Source organism: Pleurodeles waltl, chromosome 7, assembly GCF_031143425.1.
Source record: "Pleurodeles waltl isolate 20211129_DDA chromosome 7, aPleWal1.hap1.20221129, whole genome shotgun sequence".
NCBI classification, from domain to species: Eukaryota; Metazoa; Chordata; class Amphibia; order Caudata; family Salamandridae; genus Pleurodeles; species Pleurodeles waltl.
The window spans coordinates 1287760415-1287778801 of record NC_090446.1 but is presented as its reverse complement, the minus strand read 5'-3'; the positions used below and the strand labels follow the sequence as shown (position 1 = coordinate 1287778801).

At 46.5% G+C, this 18387-nt stretch overlaps 1 protein-coding gene across 1 annotated transcript in view; it reads left to right on the top strand.

The window, feature by feature from the left end:
- The window catches only part of LOC138247040 (extracellular calcium-sensing receptor-like), a 118202-nt gene that overhangs the window by 63446 nt on the left and 36369 nt on the right, over positions 1-18387 (top strand). The window contains exons 3-4 of the mRNA XM_069201790.1: positions 6078-6210; positions 15173-15464. Of these exons, the coding sequence (XP_069057891.1) occupies positions 6078-6210; positions 15173-15464 (425 nt within the window). The remainder of the gene's footprint in view (positions 1-6077; positions 6211-15172; positions 15465-18387) is intronic.

Below are 18387 nucleotides of genomic sequence, written 5' to 3'. Positions count from 1 at the left end.
TACCTATCTTCCTATCCCCTCACTCTACCTCTCACCCTCACCCACCTCTACAACCCCCCTCCCCTATCTTCACAACCCTACACCTATCTTTCTCCCTAATCTCCTAAACCTCCTAACACTCTCCCCCCTCCACCCTTAAACCCCCCTCCCCCAGCTCTTCTCACTCTACCTGTCCCCCCCTCCCTCGCGCTTTCCCGCCGCGACCACCTGCACGCCCCCGCTCCCAGCTCCCATTCGCCCCCAGCTGACCCCTCCCCCCCCTCCTACCTCATATGGCGGCCGCTGCGCGACAGTGGTAGCGACCCTTGACCCAAGGGTAGGTCGGTCCCCCTGCCGCTGCAGCTCCTCCAGGTTCCTGAGTTCCTGAGACCCACCCCACAGTAAGTACCCCCCACCTCCCAGCCCCTCATTCTGCCCCGCGCTACTCACCCTCTCTCCTGCTCCTGCTTCTTTTCCTCTTTCCTTCTTCTCTGTTCTTCCTCCTCGCTCCTCGTCTGTATTCTTCTTCTGTACTCCTCTTCTCCCCGTCTTCTCTCCTCTTCTCTTCTTCCTCATCTTCTGCTGTGGTATTCTGCACCCTGTTTCTTCGTTTTTTGTATCTCCCTCTGTGTTCTTCTGTGTTCCTCTGTCTTCTTCTGTGTTCCTCTGTCTTCTTCTGTCTTCCTCTGTCTTCTTCTGTCTTCCTCTGTGTTTTTCTGTCTTCCTCGGTGTTCTTCTGTCTCCCTCTGTGTTCTTCTGTATTCTTCTCTGTTCTTCTGTCTTCCTCTGTCTTCTTCTGTCTTCCTCTGTGTTCTTCTGTATTCTTCTCTGTTCTTCTGTCTTCCTCTGTGTTCTTCTGTCTTCCTCTGTGTTCTTCTGTATTCTTCTCTGTTCTTCTGTACTCCTCTCTGTTCTTCTGTGTTCTTCTGCGTTCTTCTGTGTGTCTTCTGCTCTTCCGGTCTTCTGCTCTTCCGGTCTTCAGTCCTTCCGGTCTTCTGCTCTTCTGTTCTTCTTTTCTTCTTGTCTTCTTGTCTTCTGCCTTCGGCTCTTCTGCCTCCTCCGTCCTCTTCTCCCCGCGCCTGCCCTCCTGCTCCTGCCTCATCCCCCTCCCCCACTCGCATCCCCCCCTCTATCTCCCCTATCTAACCCGTTCACTTTCTACCTCCCTCACTCCTCCTATCTACCTATCTCTCCATCTCTCTATCCCACTATCCAACTCCCTCACTCTCCACCTCCTCCTTTCTTCCTATCTTCCTATCTCTCTATCTTTTTCCCTATCTATCGATTTCTCTATCTACCTTTTCTCTCTACCTATTTCTCTATCTCTCCCCCCCTCTCGCCACCCCCTCTATTACCTATCTTCCTATCCTCTCACTCTACCTCTCACCCTCACCCACCTCTACAACCCCCCCCCTATCTTCACAACCCTACACCTATCTTTCTCCCTAATCTCCTAAACCTCCTAACACTCTCCCCCCTCCACCCTTAAACCCACCTCCCCCAGCTCTTCTCACTCTACCTGTCGCCACCCTCCCTCGCGCTTTCCCGCCGCGACCTCCTGCACGCCCCCGCCCCCCAGCTCCCATTCGCCCCCAGCTGACCCCTCCCCCCCCTCCTACCTCATATGGCGGCCGCTGCGCGACAGTGGTAGCGACCCTTGACCCAAGGGTAGGTCGCTCCCCCTGCCGCTGCAGCTCCTCCAGGTTCCTGAGTTCCTGAGACCCACCCCACAGTAAGTACCCCCCACCTCCCAGCCCCTCGTTCTGCCCCGCGCTACTCACTCTCTCTCCTGCTCCTGCTTCTTTTCCTCTTTCCTTCTTCTCTGTTCTTCCTCCTCGCTCCTCGTCTGTATTCTTCTTCTGTACTCCTCTTCTCCCCGTCTTCTCTCCTCTTCTCTTCTTCCTCATCTTCTGCTGTGGTATTCTGCACCCTGTTTCTTCGTTTTTTGTATCTCCCTCCGTGTTCTTCTGTGTTCTTCTGTGTTCCTCTGTCTTCTTCTGTCTTCCTCTGTCTTCTTCTGTCTTCCTCTGTCTTCTTCTGTCTTCCTCTGTGTTTTTCTGTCTTCCTCGGTGTTCTTCTGTCTCCCTCTGTGTTCTTCTGTATTCTTCTCTGTTCTTCTGTCTTCCTCTGTCTTCTTCTGTCTTCCTCTGTGTTCTTCTGTATTCTTCTCTGTTCTTCTGTCTTCCTCTGTGTTCTTCTGTCTTCCTCTGTGTTCTTCTGTATTCTTCTCTGTTCTTCTGTACTCCTCTCTGTTCTTCTGTGTTCTTCTGCGTTCTTCTGTGTGTCTTCTGCTCTTCCGGTCTTCTGCTCTTCCGGTCTTCAGTCCTTCCGGTCTTCTGCTCTTCTGTTCTTCTTTTCTTCTTGTCTTCTTGTCTTCTGCCTTCGGCTCTTCTGCCTCCTCCGTCCTCTTCTCCCCGCGCCTGCCCTCCTGCTCCTGCCTCATCCCCCTCCCCCACTCGCATCCCCCCCTCTATCTCCCCTATCTAACCCGTTCACTTTCTACCTCCCTCACTCCTCCTATCTACCTATCTCTCCATCTCTCGATCCCACTATCCAACTCCCTCACTCTCCACCTCCTCCTATCTTCCTATCTTCCTATCTCTCTATCTTTTCCCTATCTATCGATTTCTCTATCTACCTTTTCTCTCTACCTATTTCTCTATCTCTCCCCCCCTCCCGCCACCCCCTCTATTACCTATCTTCCTATCCCCTCACTCTACCTCTCACCCTCACCCACCTCTACAACCCCCCCTCCCCTATCTTCACAACCCTACACCTATCTTTCTCCCTAATCTCCTAAACCTCCTAACACTCTCCCCCCTCCACCCTTAAACCCCACTCCCCCAGCTCTTCTCACTCTACCTGTCCCCCCCCTCCCTCGCGCTTTCCCGCCGCGACCTCCTGCACGCCCCCGCCCCCCAGCTCCCATTCGCCCCCAGCTGACCCCTCCCCCCCCTCCTACCTCATATGGCGGCCGCTGCGCGACTGCGGCACTGGCGCGCCAGAGGCAAGCCCGTCTGCGCCCGTCCGTGCCTGGCCCGCGCCCAGCGCCATGACCCCTGGTCCCCAGCTCTCCCAAGCCCCGATGATCCGCTATGACCCCACCACCCTCCATGCCCTCAACCCAGGACGCTCCAACACCTGCTTCCAAGCTCACCCCAACACCTGCTTCCAAGCTCATGCCGCTGAACACCTGCATTTTCAGATTCGCACCGACCCGAGGACCACCCTCAGAGGATCCCTCGTCTACCGTCCTCCCGGACCCCGCGCCCCTTTCAGCGACACCATCGCCGACTTCATCTCCCCGCACGCCCTCGCCTCACCGGACTACATCCTCCTAGGCGACCTCAACTTCCATCTGGAACAAAACAACGACCCCAACACCACCACCCTGCTCGACAACCTCGCCAACCTCGGCCTCAAACAACTGGTGAACACTGCCACCCACATCGCCGGACACACACTCGACCCTATCTTCTCTGCCAGCAAACACGTCTTCTTCAGCCACGCCTCCGCCCTTCATTGGACCGACCACAGCTGCGTCCACTTCACATTCCGACGCGAGACCCGCCACCTCCGCACTCAACCCATCCCTCGCGACAGTGGAACAAGATCCCTGAAGAGCAACTCTTCGCCGCACTCGCCGCCAACCAACCCACCCTCACCACCGATCCCAACGTCGCAGCCCTCAACCTCACAAACTGGATCTCCAACTGCGCAGACAACCTTGCTCCCCTCAAACGCTCGCAGCGACAGAACAACACCAAGAAACCCCTCTGGTTCTCTGACACCCTCAAAGAATCAAAGAAAACTTGTCGCGCACTTGAGAAAGCCTGGCGCAAGGACCGCACCGCTGACAACATGACCGCCCTCAAGAACGCTACCCGCAAACACCACCACCTGATCCGCACTGCCAAAAGGAATTTTTTCACCGACAGACTGGACAAAAACAGCCACAACAGCAGAGAACTCTTCAGCATCGTCAAGGAGTTCTCCAACCCCAGCGCCAACGCCAACGCCATCACGCCCTCACAGGATCTATGCGAATCCCTCGCCACTTACTTCCATCGCAAGATCAGCGACCTCCACGACAGCTTCGGACACCAGACCCAACCTAACACCACCGAACCCACATCCCCGACCATCACCCTCAACAACTGGACCCACATCAGCACGGAAGAAACCAAATCCATCATGAACTCTATCCACTCCGACGCCCCTTCGGACCCCTGCCCGCACTTCATCTTTAACAAAGCCGACAACATCATCGCCCCGCACCTCCAGACCGTCATCAACTCTTTTTTTTCTTCTGCTACCTTCCCCGAATGCTGGGAACACGCCGAAGTCAATGCCCTACTAAAGAAACCTACGGCTGACCCGAGCGACCTGAAAAACTTCCGCCCCATCTCCCTTCTGCCTTTCCCAGCCAAAGTAATAGAGAAGACCGTCAACAAACAGCTGACCACCTTCCTGGAAGACAACAACCTGCTCGACCCCTCACAGACCGGATTCCGAACCAACCACAGCACAGAAACCGCCCTCATCTCAGTCACAGACGACATCAGAACCCTGATGGACAACGGTGAAACAGTCGCCCTCATTCTTCTCGACCTCTCGGCTGCCTTTGACACCGTCTGTCACCGCACCCTAATCACCCGCCTCCGCTCCACCGGGATCCAAGACCAGGCCCTGGACTGGATCGCCTCCTTCCTCGTAAGCCGCTCCCAAAGAGTCTACCTCCCTCCGTTTCGCTCAGAACCCACTGAGATCATCTGCGGCGTACCTCAAGGCTCATCACTCAGCCCGACACTCTTCAATGTCTACATGAGCCCCCTCGCTAACATCGTACGCAAGCACGACATCATCATCACCTCCTACGCCGACGACACCCAACTTATACTCTCCCTCACCAAGGACCCCGCCAGCGCCAAGACCAACCTACAAGAGGGTATGAAGGACGTCGCAGATTGGATGAGGCTCAGCCGCCTAAAGCTGAACTCTGAAAAAACTGAAGTCCTCATCCTCGGCAACACCCCGTCCGCCTGGGCCGACTCCTGGTGGCCCACGGCCCTCGGCACCGCACCGACCCCCGCAGACCACGCCCGCAACCTCGGCTTCATCTTGGACCCCCTTCTCACCATGACCAAGCAAGTCAACGCCGTGTCCTCCGCCTGCTTCCTCACCCTCCGCATGCTCCGCAAGATCTTCCGCTGGATCCCCGCCGACACCAGAAAAACCGTGACCCACGCCCTCGTCACGAGCCGCCTGGACTACGGCAACACCCTCTACGCTGGGACCACCGCCAAACTCCAAAATCGCCTGCAACGCATTCAAAACGCCTTAGCCCGCCTCATCCTCGACGTACCCCGCAACAGCCACATCTCCGCACACCTGAGACACCTGCATTGGCTCCCAGTCAGCAAAAGGATCACCTTCCGACTTCTCACCCACGCACACAAAGCCCTCCACGACAAGGGACCGGAATACCTCAACAGACGGCTCAACTTCTACGTCCCCACCCGCCCCCTCCGCTCCTCTGGCCTCGCACTCGCCGCCGTCCCTCGCATCCGACGCTCCACGGCGGGTGGGAGATCTTTCTCCTTCCTGGCGGCCAAGACCTGGAACTCCCTCCCCACCAGCCTCAGGACCACCCAGGACCACTCCGCTTTCCGGAGACTCCTAAAGACCTGGCTGTTCGAGCAGCGATAACCACCCCCTTTGTCCCTAGCGCCTTGAGACCCGCACGGGTGAGTAGCGCACTTTATAAATGCTAATGATTTGATTTGATTTGATTTGATATTCTTACACACAACCCGATTGATCAATCAAGTATACCACAGTCTATTTAGTTAAAAGCTACAACCACATATATGTGTTTAACAAACTTATTTGTAATCTAATGCAAATAGGTTTCTTTAAAGCACTTGGTTACCTAAAAGGTGTCTAAGTGATGATAAAACACTAGCAAAAACCAAGGTATGAGCCAGCCCTAGCCTACAGAGAATCAAGCCAAGTTTTCAGGCTTTTTCTGGAAGGCAAGATCTGGTTGCAAAGGTGCAAATGTGAAGACAGCTCCTTTTAATATATTAATATTGCAGCCCTGACAGAGAACAAAGGACAAGCAATTCCACAGCACTTAAAGCTGGGCACTACAAGGAAATGGAAGGAAGATACTCGTGGGAACATATTTGCTGAAGTTCTGCTGCAAATGGAGGGCCATATTGCTGGAAGGTGTGAAACGGGATAAAGTGATTCCGATATGATATGCATGGATACTGGGAGCCACTGCAGAGCATCCAGATCTAATGGACTCTGAAGAGCAAGATTTGCTGCTGATATCCGAATCCTCCAGAAAACTGGCCAGTGCCTGAGTCCAAGAAAAGAGAGACATAGTAGTCAAGGCGGCTTAAGCTGGAAGTGTGTACAACCAAAGTACAAGTCTGAGCTGACAGAGGAATAGTTTTTGCGGCACTTCATATGGTGGAGACGTTTACATTACTATTTAGGGTTCTAGTGTTCTCCATTGATGCTCAATTTGCAGGAAGTGTCCTAGTATTCCAGGGAGTTCGTCACAGCCTGACCAACTGGTAAGTGAATGCATATCCTGTATTTAGGTATTCAATTATTGACACTGTGTAATATTCTGAAGTATCCTTCTCTGCTAGTTAAGAGCTTATGACATCCTTTAACAGTCGTGCCTTCCTTTACTCCCCTATGTTTGTTCCTACTTTTCTACCAGGGCCTGCACTAGTGAGAGTTAAAGTGCTCCATGAGCAGGTTCTATCAGAAGGGTAGGGTTTATGTAAAATTTTCCTGCTAGTTTACTCATAAATTCCAACTGGTCCTGTTACAAATGGAACCTCTGGTTGGTAGCCAGTTTGCACTCTGTCCATGCCAGTTTGCACTCTGTCCAAGCAGAGACACTCGCACTAGTCAGGGCAAGGGAGATACTCACTTAGGATAACCCCTGCTCACACCCTTGGTAGCTTGGCACAAGCAGTCAGGCTTATCTCAAAGGCAATGTGTAAAGTATTTGTACGAACACACACAATAATACAGTGAAAACACTACATAATGGACACACACCAGTTTAGAAAAATAGTCAATATTTATTGAAATCAAACAAGACCAAAACAACAAAAATCCAGCATACACAAGTAAAAATATGAATTCTTAAATTAAAAAGAGTCTTACTCCATAGAATACAATGGATGCGTTGATGTTACACAAAGTACCTGGTTCGCATCAAAAACAACACCGCATGGGCGAGCGTGTGAGCCGATTTTTTACTCACAATTGAGGCCGAGAGCCGTTACTTCTACAGAATGGTGATGCATTGGAGGCTGAGCCCCTTCTTTTCAGCTTTGATGCCTCCAGATAACCTTTGGAGCTTTGCAGCCCTAGCTACGAAGGAATGTGTCACTACCCTAGGCTTTAAATAGACAGGTCCAAAGTAAAGTACAAACCAAAGAGAGACAGAACTATTCTCAAGAAGTTGCCAATTGTTCGTGTGCCCAAACTTCCAACCAGAGAATACAGATCTCAATTCACCAAAATGCCAGGGATAGCGGAAGTGATGTCATACACCATGTGGACCTTCTCTTGACATCACAGGAAATTATTCCACATGACCTGTGAACATGATCACAGGAAGTGACATCACTATGATTTAATAAGCACAAAATAAAAAAAAGTAAAAAAACTACTAATGAAATAAAAACTTGTGTAAGCGCCACCCATGTGCTAACTTATGAGTGACCATGTTATGCAGTGGTGCAGCCTTTGCATGGTGCCATTTGGCGGGCCTTTACCTCAAGGGGCATATATACTTCAACTGGGCATATAGCTGTGGCATAGTCACAAGAACATTTTGTCAAAGCAGCAAATTAAATTGTTTAAAAATGAAAAAATCTTCTAACTGTTCTAGACAATAAATGACGCTCATTGTACTGACATTGTTCTTACATGTGCAAATAGGTTTAAGAATGAGATCCAAGACATCTCCTACATTAAAATAACACTGGGCATGTTCTTTGGAACTGCATTGAATTGCTGTGCAAATACTATTTAAATGTTTAAGGTTGTATTTCCATCTTTCTAGGCAGCAGGCCCTTCTGTTTGAGTGTCTGTTTACTTTTGCTGTTCTACATGTTGCTCTATAAGTATCTCTTCTACATAGCCGTAACTGGAAAATAACTTTTTTTGAGTGCTATGTATTTGCGTTTTACTGAATCAAATTTCCAAACTCTCATCTCTAGACTACTCCTTAAATGCTCACCCATTCGATACTGAAGTTCTTGGCAGTTGATGTGAAGTGCAACAATCGATAAGACAATTGCCACAACCAATAAGCAAACAATCAATCTGTTTTTGTAAAGTGTGGCTACTCACTCGTGGGGGGTCTCAAGGCTCCGGGGCGATCAAACTTCCACTGAGAGAACCCAGAAATGCCTTTAGGCTCAGTGTTCATGGCTCAATATGAACAGGGGGAAGATTTACAAAAATCTCACGCAACGCAGCAGCCTAAAAAGCGGTGCTGTGCTGCTTTGCACGAGAAGGAGAGAGCAGGAGAGCACCATCTTTACAGGAATATGGCACTCCCTTCCCTTCTCCCTAGCGCCGGCACTGAAATTAGCTGCTGTGCGCCACACACACACGTCTTTGCACCATAGTGCCAGGGTGTCCGCTTGAGTCTAGCATAGGTTTTGTGTTGAAAGGATATTCTTCCAGTACAAAAGTCCATGGTTAGACTGACCTTAAACCTTTTCCCACCTTGCATGTGTGTTGTACAGTACAGCACACATGCAAAGTGGAAATAGAAAAAAGAAATGAAAGCGTTTCTCCATGATAGCGCCTGGTTGAAGTGTGCGCTATTTGCTGACACAATTGAAACCCTTCTACTTTTTTAAGCAAATAAGGTTAGCATCAGAAGCCTTATGTGGTTGCCCATGCACCACCTATGATGCTAAGTAATGCAAAGCAGCACTATGCACTGCTTTGTGCTACTTTTGAGAGATTTTCCTGCATGAAACAAATTTAGCGCTGGAAAGTAAATTAGTAAAAACAGATTTTGCGTCGATTTGTGTCACTTTTGTGATGCAAACACATGCTAAAACTTAGTAAATATACCCTAGGGTTTATAACGAGCCATGACTGAGAACTCTGTAGCTGAGGCTAAATGCAAAGTGTCAACTGGCATCCCCTGCAGCATTAAATAAAACACGTGTATGCAATAAATAACTAAATTGCTGTCTTGCATTAAAGTAATGTTTTAAAGTTAAAATGTTAATGTAAAACATGTCAATGACTTAGTTACTGTTTGATGATTCCCATTGTGCTCTCAACTAAATGTGTTTTCTAAGGATTGGGGGTACAGTGCTTAGCTGTCTGATGGCCTGTGCACAATCCCCTCTTTCTGTTGGGGCTGTGGATAATGACTGATGAGCCACACAGTGTCTGTTGGTAGACAAGGTCCTTGTTAGGCTGTATGGGTAACTACACTGTTACTGGATGTATAGTGGTGTCACTCACGTTCCCTGGCTGCAGATGGTTTGTGCAATTTGTCCTTTCTTGCTGCCTGTTGATGGGTAATAATGCCGGTTGTCCACCTCTTCTTTTTGGGCATACTCCCCAGCTCCAGTGGCTCCAGTACTCCTGGCTGCCTGGTTTAGCCTTCTGTCTGCAGCTCCAATTCTAGAAATGATGTGCAGCTCAGGAGCCAGTTGCCAAAGACAGAGGGACACAGTACAACTCTGCACTGATGAAGTGGAAGGTGCCTGGGTCATGCAGTAGGTGTTTAGTAAACTTTTTCAAAACTCCGATGCGACAATTTAGGGCTATACTGGCTGTAGCAGCCATCGGGCATTTTCCCGGTAGGCTGGAAGGATGTGGGGCTGATTTTCCAATGATTGGGGGCGTTTTTGTTATTGGGGGCTGGTTTTGCAGCAGTACTGCAATATCGGCTCCCTTAAAGGGTGGGGACCAGTTTTTTAATTTTGAGGGCCTGTTTTGTTACTGGGGGGGTGGGGGCGGTTTTGCAGTAGTGCTGCAATATCAGCCCCAGTAACAAAAAAACAAAAGCAGCAGTGCTTTGTCTTCCCCCCTCTGACCCTGGGGCTGGTCTGACAAAATTGTTAGAGTTGCTTTGGGTCCCAGTCCAGTCCTGCAACAACCGTATTTCATGGGCCCTAATGCACAGAGGAAATAGCCTCCCCCTATGATAAAATATAGTAGTAATCTGGGTTCAGTGGGCCCCTCTAACCGGGTGCCTCTGCACCTGCTGCAGCAATGGAAGATACGCCACTACTACACCTGTGTGATTATTCCTCAACTATTCTATTTCTGTGTTTCTAAAAAAGCTAGAAAACGTTTTTAAAAAGCCTGAGATGCTCCCTGCTCACCCTGCAATGTACAGTGCTATTGGCAGTGTGTACGGAACATATTTAGCACCCTTGGACTTTTTAAATTCAATTCGTGGAATATTACTTAAATATACAAATAAAAAAAATAAATGCTAACCGAATTTGCCCTCTGGCTGCACTCCGGTTCTGGTGCTCTCTCCACTTCAGTTTTCCGTGCACAGGTCCCTAGAGCCAACTCTCCAGAATGAAAGAAGCACCAGGAACTGTTGGAGAGGTCTGGCCCAGCACTCGTACTGGCATTAGGGGCCTGTGCTGTCTATCCACCTGGCTGTCTAAGGCAGCTCGGGTAGGAGAAGTTTAAACTGCGCATGTTATGCTGTCCGTCGTCCAAAGTGAGATGCTCAGTTTAAACCAGGTGTAGCCATGCACCATTCCTCCCTGCTCCCAGTCTGCAACAGTAGCCCACAATAGTCACAGTAGTCACACGCAGCTCCGGCTGGCAGAGCAAAAAATAAAATGATAATAAAGCCACTTTATTAACATTTTATTGTTTACTTTTGCTGTTACAATTGCAGGGAAGTGATGCTTCGCCGCCCAAATGGAGGTACCACCTCTGACTATCCCTTAAAAATGGTAATTGGTCCACACTTAATTTGGCACATTTCATTCACTTATAAGTCCCTAGGAAATGGTACTACATGTATCCAGGGTCTGTACAAATTGCTACTGGTGGGCAGCAACACAAATTGTGCCACCAACTATAATCGTTTTTTGCCAGTACAGCTTGTAGTGCATTTTTAAACTGCCATTTAGACCATGAACGTCATTGAGGGGTTGCCTGTGGTCACAACCGTGACACCTGGCTTGGCCCTTGATACCCTTGGCACTTCCTTTGGGAGCCCTGGCCTCAGGATTGGACAAGATCAGTGTCTGGAATAGAGCATCAGCACCTCCATAGCAGGTCCTTATGGATTTCTGATGGGGCGCCATTCTCCTTGTTTTCTATCAAGTTTTTATTGCACTAATAGTGAAGAAAATTACATTTCTCATTATTATTATTGTAATAGAAATGGAGTACAATTAACCAGAATAGAACTTTCCCTGGCTGCTGAGGCAAGTAAAAATGCTTTTAAATGTATGTTGTGTGCACGTTTGCAGGTGAGAGTATGTTGATGTGACATAGTGTGTATGTGTCTGCATGTGAAAACGAAGGTTGAACGGTGTGTGACGTCACTTCAGCTACCCCTAGCATTGTGCCGAATTGGAGTCCATGATTTAGACCTGGCACAATAAACCTTTTGCTAGGCCTAAAACGTCCACGTTAACCTTTTCGCTGCTAGACCTCACATCACCTGCCCTCTGCCCCCATCCTCCTACCGAACAGTGTGTGATGTTACTTCCGCTGTCCCTGGCATTGTGCCAAACTGGAGTCCATGATTTAGACCTGGCAAAATAAACCATTTCCTAAAACTTCTATTTTAGCCCTTTTGCTGCTGGACCTCACCTGCCCCCCCCATCTCTGCCACCTCATCCCCTGCCCTACCCCCAGGCTTAGCACATTTTGGCTATTGAGATTGGTTCGAACTTAAGTATCCATAACTTTTTTTCACATAAGGTAGCTTTGCCAAATGTATTCAATTTTTTCCAACATCCAAAGTCACTCAGGGTTTGTGGATTTCTCTGGAGAGAACTATGAAGATAGCCAAACTATAGCACAATTAGGGTTGTTTTGGGGTAAAATAGGAAAAAGTGCTTCACAAAATAGTTTCATTTTTGTTTTCTAAAAATAGCATCAAGTAAATGTTTGCTGTGCTATAAGTCACCATTTCCCAAGCTATCAGGAACATGCAGAGCTGAATCAAAACATTATGTTTTACTACAGTTTTGGCATTTTCAAAAGAGGTAGCCCATTTTTCTTCATTTTTGTGTTTTCAATCTACTTCCAGTTGTAATAGAAACTAAGGTGAAACCCATGGGTGATCTGGAAAAGCTATAACGTTATGAAATGTAGACACAATTCTAAATTCTGCAAGTGGTCATTTTTGTTGATCCTCCATGGTTTTCCTAAACAAAAGAACTGTTCAAAAATAAAATAAAATAAAAAATGAGGTTGAAAAAATGGCGATTTGAGACAATTTCATTTGTAACTTCTTGTCACAGTGGCTGATTTACAAAAGCAGTGCACCATTACAACTGCTAGCTCCTTCTGGTTGTGGGGATATATAGGGTCTGTAGGTTCTCCAAAAACCCGGGGTACCTAGGGTTTGTAGGTTGTCCATGAACCTGAGTTACCCAGAGCCAACAACTTAACCGGACCTTACAATGGGTTTTCATTGTGTACTGGGTATAGAGCAATTAATATGGTAAAATACAGTGTGAAAAATAGGTAGCAAGGAAACCTATATAATTCTGAAATAAACACCAGATACAGAGTTTATGAGTAGTAATTATTCGTACATCTCTAAATTTGTGGATGCCCATACTACCACATGTTTCAGAGGGCATTTATCCAAACATTTTCTTTCTTACACACTGCCTTACATTTGGAAGGCACAAATGCAGAGAAGTGCAGTTGGTGATAACAAATATTCTACTATTCTGTCTTCCCACAGGTCTCCCATAAAAATAGTATGTTGCTTGTGTGGGGTAGTCCTAGTACTCGTGAAAAGAAAAGGCCCTAAACACAGCACAACATCTCACATTTGTTTCACTGATAACTCACCCTTTTTTTAAAATGTGGGTAGCTGTGAATTTTGGGCCCTAACTCAGCAGGCATAGAGGAAAACCTAGAAAACCTTCACATGTTTGAAAACACTATTTTCTTTCCCACCTGATGATCCATCACATAAGATAGGTATATATGTACTTGCAATCCATATTAGGTCTCATTGAATACAAAGTAAAGGCAAACTGAACTAATTGTAAATCAGAAAAAGTGATTGATTATAACGTTGGTGAAATTGTAAACTGGAAGAAACAGGGGATACAGTTCAAAACATGTAGGATATATTCTGAAGTTTTGTGCTCAATGCTGGGTGTCGGTGAAGATGGCTCTAGGACTGCCTGGTCTTGTGGCCTGGTGCTGGATAGCAGATTGCATATGCAGGCCCTGCCATGGAATCATGGTGAAAGAAACACTGACCATCTGCATGCCAAACATTTAGATGCGTTAATGTTTAGTCTTTTGTTGTCCCACTAGGGCTTTCCACTGAACACTGTGGAAGATTGCTTATCAGCCCTTTTTCTTTACCTGCCACCTCTCCTTATTCATATTGCCTTTTGTCATGTGTTTTAAAATAAGATCTGACTCCCATGTTTTCCCTGAAGCCATTTGTCATACCCCAATGAGCCTTAAATCTGGCCTTAACGTTTGTTATTGCACACACCTTGAACTAATGCAGAATTGCCCTTTGAAACTCTTGACACTCAAGATTGTCTTCCTTATTTGTTATCACCTCAAGAGTGACCCTGTATGCACTTTTGGCGTAGCTACATTACACCACCTTTTTCCAAGGCAAATTGGTGTGGAGGACCTGACTGCTTTTTCAGTACATGTTCTGATCCCTTTTTATGTCTTAATCCATTACTCTGCCAATGCTTCTTACTCCACCAGAGGTTCCACTGGTTCCTCTCTAAAAGAGTATATGAAACTGTAAACAATTACCATTATGTGGATGCCCAGAATTTTCTGGAGCGAAGAAAGGAAAGGTGCTAAAGAAAAGGACCCTATGAAGGTGGATAATCCTCTTCATCAAAATCTGCTATGTACTGGCCTCAAGGCACCCCCCTGAAGGTCTGTGGGCTCTTTCCACCAAAGACAATGCTGCTACAACATCATTGATATGAGGGATACCAGTTTAAACATCTGCTGGGCTGCAAATCAGGCATTTGTTCACTTGTTCACAAAGCACTGCTACCCTGACAATAGGAAAAATTCTAAAGGTGAGGGAGCTGCAGTTAGATAGAGTTTCCATCAGAAATATCATTTCTTTTTCCTGGTACAAGCTTCTGTCTGTCACCCACTTTTTAATTTCCCATTTATTGCACTGATAACAGGGATACACCCAATAACGGGTGAGGAAATCTGTTGCCCTGCTCCTGAAGTATGGTTATCTTTTCACAGCTCAAACTATATTAGTAGATTATTATTTTTAAGCTCTGTGTTTAAACACTTGGGGAAAAGATGTAATTCCCAATTTAGCTGTGAATCTGAAAACTGTTTTCAAGGATTGCATAAATTGCTGTCTTCTTGTAGTCAGCACCTGGCCTAATTAAAGAATAAAATGTTATCGGAAGGCCTCTACTATTTTATATGATGCCTCTTTAATATCCATTGTGTTACACTTTAGGGACTATAAACACCATTTGGGATTTCAGTAAATGTGTGGTGAAACTTAAATAACACATCCTGGATTTGTAAAGTGTAGGATATCAACTGTGAGGATCTCAAGGTGCTGAATTATAGGAGATTAGGTGATTTGGCCAGAAACACAATATTGAGCCAACCCCGAGACTCAAATCTGGTTCTCCCAGATCCAAAGTCAGCAGATCAGGCTGTTACACCACGCTTCTTACTGCTCCTCAAAGAGACAAAGCATTTTGATAGAACCCTGGAGCCCTGCTGGCATTTTGAAAATTAAAACAGTCTCCTCCATACGAAGTTCCACTTTACCTTCTCTTGGTGAGTGCTGAACTCATTCCCTCAAGACTGCCTCAATGATGTTAACCCTATGTATAGAGAGAATTTTTTTTATTTTGTTTACAATGTCAACATTCATTTCAAAACATAACTTATTTTGAGTGAAATTTAACTTTCTTGGTTAATCTTACAGACTTGAAAAAATATTTTACCAGATGGCTCAAAGCCTGGTCTTCTCTGTGGAGGAGATCAACAGAAACCCTCATCTCTTACCAAATCTGACTTTGGGCTTCAGTATCGTAGACTCGTGTGACACAGTGGAGCAAGCACTGAGGGGTGTAATGCGGCTTCTAACAGGCCGAAAGCAAGCCTTAGCCAACTTCTGCTGCAAAGCACATCCTCCACTGGCTGCCATAGTTGGAGATGACAAGTCCTATATGACAATCCCTGTCGCCAGACTACTTGGAATCTACAGATTTCCCCAGGTAAAAGAGATCATCTGGTATATCTTAATCAGAGGTTTCTAACATGTGCTCACTAATCTTGCATTGATACCTATTAATTAAAACAATATGTCTCCTGCTTATTGCTGAACATGAGTGCCATGCTGCAAAAAAATAATGTGGGTGGATATATTTGATACAACCTTGTTAGATTAAAGATGCACAACTGAGTATGGACTATAGCCAAAATCACTGTACTAACAGTAAAAATATAATTTCTGTGGCAGATACCGGTTCCTGTCACCAATTGAAAGAAGCCTTCTAGTATACAATTACATTGGAGTGTATGTGAGCTCAGATTCAGATAAATAATCTCAGAAGTCAATCACAGCTTAGTGATTGTTCAGGTCTGTTGTGCTATGCCATTAAACACGCACACCCACAGACACTGGCTGTCATACACTAGAAAGTGTCTTGCTATCAAAACCTTCACATGATCATTACCAAGTTACATCTCCTAAAGCCACCAGGTAAACATTGGCATGTGCCAAGTTACCAGTTTGGACAGGAAAATCAGATAAGCTAAGGCCCACACATCTCTGTCAACTTACCTGTAGGAACTATGTGCTAGGCTTGTAACAAAACCTGCCAGAAACTGTCATGCATTTTGATTTATTGTTGGGAGTTCTGGCAACCCCTTACCTCAAGTGCACACACGCACACATCCATACGTTTAAGAGACTTTCTAACTGTCAAACTCTGGAAAGGGTTATACTATCAAACCCTCACACAACCACTTTACAGACAAGAAATGTACACTTAGGCCTTCATTACGAGTTTGGTGGGTGGCCTCAGTCGCCCTCCAAATCTTTGCTGACACCTGCTCGCCAGTGCGGGCAGCACACCGCCAACCCTATTACAGGTTCACTGCAGGGCCAGCGGGCCCAAACGACGTTTCTGCCCATAGGCCTGAGGTGAACAGGGCCTTCACATTGCAGCTGACTTGTAATCGAGCTGGCGGCAATGTGGCAGTGCGGTGGGTGGAGCAGCACCCGTCACCCATTCCACTGCCCATAATTCGGACAGTGGAAAGCGCAACGTGGCTGTGCATGGGGGCCCCTGCACTGCCCATGCCAGCTGCATGGGCAGTGCAGGGGCCTCCAGGGGCCCCCCAACACCCCTATTCTTCCAGCCTTTCCATGGCAGTGTAACCGCAATGGATTACAACCACCGGGACCGGCAGCCTGGCGGTGTTGGCGGTCCGGCCGAGGTGGCTCTGCCATGGTCATAATATGGCGGTCCTCACCGCCAGCCCATTGGCTGTGGGACTGCCACTTCAAGTCTGGTGGTGTAATGGGATCCTTATTTTTAAGGCTTTGGGCCTAATTTACTGGTTAGTAGAAAGGATACTAGAATGCAAAGGTAAGAGACTATCCGTTTTGACATATTGAAGGTCCGCCTGCCTCATTTAAAGTTTGGTGACCTTCAGTATGTCAGTAGAGAGTACTTTGTGCCTGCCACTGACATACTCTTCCGGTGGCCCAATGGAGTATGAAACATCGGTGGTTTTGACATTTGTCCGCCTGCCCTATTTAGAGTTGGCAAACAAAAGCATGTTCTTAATTTCACTTACCACCATCCAAAACATTTCAATAACCCGCAAACCTAATGGAAAAATCTCCCATAGGGAGGTGAGTTATTGTGTCTTTTAATTTTCAAAAAGGAAATCCCGCTTTGGGATTGTCTTTTTTAATATAAAAATATAAATTGAATATGTGCCGTATGTACCACACACTTTTAATGCATTGACAGGAACAGCTGTGATGGTGGTTTCCCCCAATGCAAGAGAAGCCTACTAAGGGAGGGACATCTCTAAATTTGAAGTGCAGTTACTCCGTCAAATAAAATACATCTTCGACATGATGGAGTAATCACACTCTACGTCAGGCCCTTTATTTTAAGCCAATTTTAATGCAGACTAAATACAAGAGTATTACTGCCAATATCAAAACAATTGTAGCAAATACACAGAGTGCACTAATTAACAGATTGGTGCATTTTAAGGATCCCTACATGTTGAATATTTGTATCGCAGAGTGACTGTTTTATGGAGGTTCAGCATTTCAGTATTATCATCACACATGTGTTATTGAACTTCCTCTATTTTTCCAGTCCCTTGCCTGTCTCCCAGATAAAGGTTAAATTATTTCTGTGTGAATTAGAATTTTCTAAGACAATGGACGGGACAATCTCAAAAGCAATTGCTCTTATTTCTGCTTAACTTTTGATCAAAGTCCCACTCTCTCCCTGAGAGGAATATGAATGGTCAATTTACATCAACCAAACTGATCACTTTAAAAAAGCCCTCTCCATGAGTCATAATGGTAGTGATAATATATTTATACATTCATGTTTCAGCCTAAATATACTATGCATTTCCTTAAAAATCAACCATTTAAATGAATACTTGAATACATGAATGAGAAGCATACTATCAGAATGTACAATAAATGTTTCTGCTGATTAATAAACACAAATGCACACCAGAGTATTCAGTGAGTGCATGCAAACAATGGTTTGTATGGCTTGAATCATCAATAAGCTAATTAGCAAATAGACAAGAGAAGAGGGCTCCGAAGAGGCATTGGGAGAAAGTGCCTCTTTTGTGTGGTCAACCATATTTTTTGTGGATTGATGCTGCTGGTTTTTTGACTCTGTGAACTAGTACACTACTAACCAGGCTTCAGTGTATTTGCTCTGGTCCCTAGAACATTTAAAATTGGCTAACACCTAATTGGCCTACTTAACTTTTCTATAAGTCTGTAGTATAGTTCCCCAAAATGTATCCAGGGCATGGAAAGATAAATGTCACGTATGGTCTACAGCACTACTGTGCCAACCCCTAGTTTGACCAGGCGAGCAATACCCCAAGTCTGCCACTGCAGTCTGATATTTAAAGGTAGGG